Genomic DNA, 4895 nt, shown 5'->3' with positions numbered 1-4895 from the left:
GATCTGGTGAGAGGAATAGGGCTGAAAAGAAACTCCGGCACTGAACGTATGTTTCATATATATTGATGAAGTTCGTAACTATGGCTACATTTTTGGTAGTCTCAGTTAGAATAGTCGCCAACGCAGCTTCTTGAACGATTCTTTTTACCACATTGGGAGAATTGAAGAGCCAGTTATCAACTATCGAAGTTGTTATTCGTGAAAAGTCTATTTACATGTTGCCAATTCACGAGGCACTTACATATATATGTTTTGCTAACAGAAAATGTTTAAAAGTAAAAGAAAAAGCAACTACTTTGAAGTGTTGGTGATTCCTATGTCTGTGTTGTCATGTGTGACCCTGGTGATGGAGAAGGGAGCATTGAAATTTCAGACACTGGAAGAAAATCAGTAATAACCTGTGTCCGTGTCTCTCTTGAATTATTGATCTTTTTGTTGTAAATCTGTTTTACATGTGCAATCACCTTTTCCCACGCATTTTGATAATTTGGGGTGTCATTGCCTTCTGGTGCCACGCGTTGGCGTTGCTGACAGGATTTTACCAGAGATTGGATGGTTGATAGTAGCAGACAAATGGTGGAAGTAGCACCAGAGATGACATATAAAATCCATAAACTTCTCAGCTTCAAACTATCCGTATTGTTGGCGTCGGAGGTCGTGTTGGAGCACTTGCCGGAGCTAATCAACCACTTCTCCTCCAACCTCTTCAGCTCTGCATTCTCTGACATATGTAATATAGCTTTTGACACGTCTCTGGCCACTGGCGACCCTTTCTGGAACATCTGTGCTAAGTTATTTGAAAACTGTCATAACTGGAAGAGTAATAATACTAGATAGACATCCATAAAAAAATTTACTCTATATTTTGACTGAGTTAGATGGTTATAAAGATAATTATGTGCAATTGTCTACTAAAATCTAATGGGAAAAGTCTGATTCTATAACATTTTTCAAATAGAAAACCATAGCTCAAGCAAAAAAGAAAAACTGCATAAACACTCACACTAAGAATTTGAATTCGTGTAATGATGAATGGAATTGAATGAAATGAAACGCATTAGTATTATGACTTACAAAGCCCAGTCCTCCAAATCTGGTTCTGGGAGTGGAGCCGGTGTATTTGTTACAGTATTCAGTGATGAATACCTTTTCGTATGGGAGTTCAAGAAAGGCAGCTGCTATGCTGCTATTTTGAAAAAAATCATCATACGTGTATTCATCAGTGATATTTTTTATGTTCCCAGGTGGGAACCCTTCTACTTTCTCTAAGAACGACCTAACAAATGAGTCACCATCGCAACCAATTGTCTTGTTGTTCCTCTTCAAGAACTGAATATTTGGGACATTCAATTCCAGTTGTTTAACCGTGAGCATTGAAGAAAGGTTAGCAGTGTAGGATGAGTTAAGGATCAGAACTAGCAAGAGCCATGAGACCATCACGATGCGAGTTAAGTTGCTCTGCATTTTTTCCCCTGCATGACGAAAATCACCATTACTTGAGTTTAACTCATTACTGGTTTTCATGCTTAATTCTGTTGAAAATAAAAATTGCTTGGAACTCTAACGTTGATACTCACTGTGAGCGAAAAACAAAGAGGAGAAGGTAAACCAAAGAGCTGTGCTGATTTGGCTGCCCCAATTGCCATGAAACTCGGGATTGGATTCCTTCTCAAGGTACCAAACTGCTAACATTGTGTAAATCAAGATGGCACCCGTAACCATCCACATTTCCCAGGTAAAGGGCTTTGTGAACATCCATGCCGATTCTTTAGACTTTGATGGAACTACCATTGTCAATCCTGATTCTGCATATGGCACTGTAAAATCCACATACTGCATTCTTTCTTCTAGTATGGTCATGTCCCCAACTACGGCATCATAACTCTTCCATCATTATTTAACCACAAGACAACAAAAAAAGGTAGTCCAAATCAATAAAGCAGGATTGAAATGATACTCTAAATTTAATATAACGAAGTAGTATTTGGTAAAAACTATAAGTGTGAAAACCAACCAAATTTTCAATTGAAATGCAGTTTAGCCAAATGGGAGCAATATGATATCTTACAAAATGATAAGAATGTCACTTCAAAGAAAAGTAGAAAACTAAAGATGATGAACGAAATAATATTAGCCTGTCCATCGGAGTTCGGAAAAATGGAAAGAATTTGATACCTTGTTATAGACAAGCTGAACCAAATCATTATAGGTTCCATCAATAGGATAATAATCGTATGGCAAGTCATACCCCAAAAGGTCGAGCACACCCTTAAAAATATCGATACAAAATCCACTATATATTGCAGGATTGCCCTCATAATCATAATCAACCTTGACAAACTTGGAAAAAGAGGTTCTGTTTCGAACTGCAATTTTCATAGGATTTTGTTTAGTAGGCATATTCCAGCCTTTTGGATCGCTTTTCAGATTGCCAGGCCACCGAACAGCACTGAAACATTCTGTATTACCAGCGCTAGAATGTCCACCTTTTCCTGTAGGGAGGTTTTTGGTGAAGCCATATTGTTCACTCCAAAAGCAAAGTTCCTTGTAACTCTTCCCGGCCACATTTACCATCCTTAAAATAGAAGTCTGCTGGAGTTTCCCATCTTCGAATTGAATACGACCGCTTAAACCAAGAAAACTGCTACGCAGTATTTCTCCAAGTAAACTCTTTGAGCTCCTAGTGTTTCTACTGGTCATTCTGTCTACTGCTTGGGTCACAATTTTAATGCTATCATATGCTTGCAATGCATAAAATCCGGGGTAGCGGTTATCTTCCTCGACATTCTTGGACCAAAATGTTCTCCGGAATTCAGCCTCAAAATCTTGGTACTCAGTGCTTATTTCGGAGTAGTACGTTTTGATTCCTAAAGCTCCATCCATATAGGAAATAGCAGACTTGTTGACAGAGTCCAGCACATTTGTTATGCTCTCTGGAAGTATCCATGCTGATTCTTTGTCCACGAATCCCATTTTTGAGGCTTCTTTAAACAAATGGATAGCCATTTCTAATGAAGATCGCAGCACAATGAAAACGCGAGATTGGGTTTGCAACAACTTCAACAGTTTTTCACGTATAAACCCTCCTGGTTCATGCAGAGAAGAAATAGGTGGAAGAACTAAGTGATAATCAATCGATGAACTCACATCCCGGAGAGCCTCAGATAGCAGTGCTAGCATGCCATAGTCACCTCCATATGTATCATCTTCATAGATAGCAACTACTCTCTGCCAACCAAAAGCTTTCACTATATCTACAATGCATTTGATATATGATAAATCGCTCCTAGTCATTCTCACCAGAAAAGGCCACCTATTACTCATCAACGGCGGGGTAACGGTGGGTTCTGCAAATGCTATAATAGGAACTTGAGCTTGGCTTCCTATTTCAGCCACTAGAGCTGCTTCTGACCATCTGTGCATCCCGATAATCACTTCCACCTTTTGCTTATCAATCATCTCTTCAGCTGCAAGAAAGGGTCTCAAATTCTTCAGTGTACATACTTAAGGAAAGGCAAGCTGTGTTTTTAACTCTCGTCAAAGCTAATTTTAGTTCCTACATTCTAATAATAATCATTTTGGTTCTCACATTTCGAAAACATGATGGGTTCGTTCTTGGTTAAGTCAAAATGAAGTACACAGGATCAGAAAAAAAAATCCACCACCTTTTATAAATAGAGACTAAATCACAAATTTAAAATAGAAAGACTAAAACAAATTTTGATCGAACCTTGAAGAATCTAAAATACATTTTTCCCTTTGAAAAAGTTTACCCGAAGACATATAAAGTTGAAGATTTTACTTGGCCAACGGTAGATATACTAACCAAGAGTGATGGCTTTAAGAGGATTCTCGGCGGAGTTCCGAAAATATAGAGCCAACTTGTATGTCTTTGAAGTGCTATTGTAACTTCGAGCTGCAATGTCCATGGCTATTTGCTGTTCTTTCCCAATGCGAGAATTCACATCAATGATTGCCCCAACAGATATAACTTGGTTGTCTATAGTTGTAGCTTCATCTTGGTAGACATTAATAAGAACAAGGGAGATGAGTACATAAAAGAAGAGAAAATTCATTGTGATTGCTTGAGGATTAGTTTGAAAGGAAATCCATTTTGCCTCTATATGTTTTGCTCACATGATATATTAACCTTTAGCTGAAAATTTTAGGTGTAGGTTGCCTCGGTCTTATTATATATCATATATAAGTGAAAATTCGAGGAAAAGAAGGCAGTAGCAGCGAAATTATTAGTACTTGAATGCTAAGAATTCTGGTGGGACCTGGAACTTGAATCTTTGACAGTTACAGAGATGTTGACTCCATACATAAAGACAAACCTGAGAATCTTGTCACCAAAATAAGGAAGGGATATTCATGTAGTTCCAACTTGCGTGGAAGAATTGGTGAGGAGGACTAGCTTGTATATAGGATTAGTCTTGGATTTGGACAAACCTCTGGTAGAAAACAAAATAAAGGAAAGTTTGTATCAATACCGTGTAGCAGCAAGCAGAAGTTGCTGATCGAAATACAGGATTAGTTTGAGTTAAACTACTTTCATTCCAAATGTGAATCCACTGTTCAATCATGCCCAACACTCTTTCGTCCTAACATGTGAGATAACGAGGGCAATGAACATTAGTGAAACACATGGTAATGGTCTAGAGTTGTCTTTTGATGAATTATAGTTATAGAAATCATGTTTTTTCTAGATGATAGTAATAAAAGAGAAAAGAATGATACTATCAGTATTACACATAAATTTGATCATGCTTCAAAGTTATGTAGAGTCTATGCTTCTACCATATGTAGTTGGAGTCATGATTTAACAAATTTTATATTTCTTTGTTATGATTGTAAGACACCGTTTGTATATTGTGATAATCGTAATTATGAAT

The 4895-nt window shown here is 37.6% G+C and overlaps 1 protein-coding gene across 1 annotated transcript; it reads right to left on the bottom strand.

Annotated features, from left to right (window-relative positions):
• Positions 1–258: 258 nt before the first annotated feature.
• Positions 259–4138, bottom strand: LOC106775537 (glutamate receptor 2.7-like). The gene is made up of 5 exons (XM_014662681.2): positions 3827–4138; positions 2176–3467; positions 1578–1884; positions 1075–1472; positions 259–782 (listed from the first exon to the last, which is right to left on the bottom strand). The coding sequence occupies exons 1-5, from the start codon at positions 4074–4076 to the stop codon at positions 315–317; spliced, it is 2715 nt and encodes a 904-aa protein (XP_014518167.1). The 5' UTR covers positions 4077–4138; the 3' UTR covers positions 259–314.
• Between the last annotated feature and the right edge of the window lie 757 nt (positions 4139–4895).

The sequence above is a fragment of the Vigna radiata genome, chromosome 10 (assembly GCF_000741045.1).
Source record: "Vigna radiata var. radiata cultivar VC1973A chromosome 10, Vradiata_ver6, whole genome shotgun sequence".
Taxonomy (NCBI): Eukaryota; Viridiplantae; Streptophyta; class Magnoliopsida; order Fabales; family Fabaceae; genus Vigna; species Vigna radiata.
The sequence above is the reverse complement of the archived record's forward strand: the minus strand, read 5'-3'. Positions and strand labels throughout refer to the sequence as shown.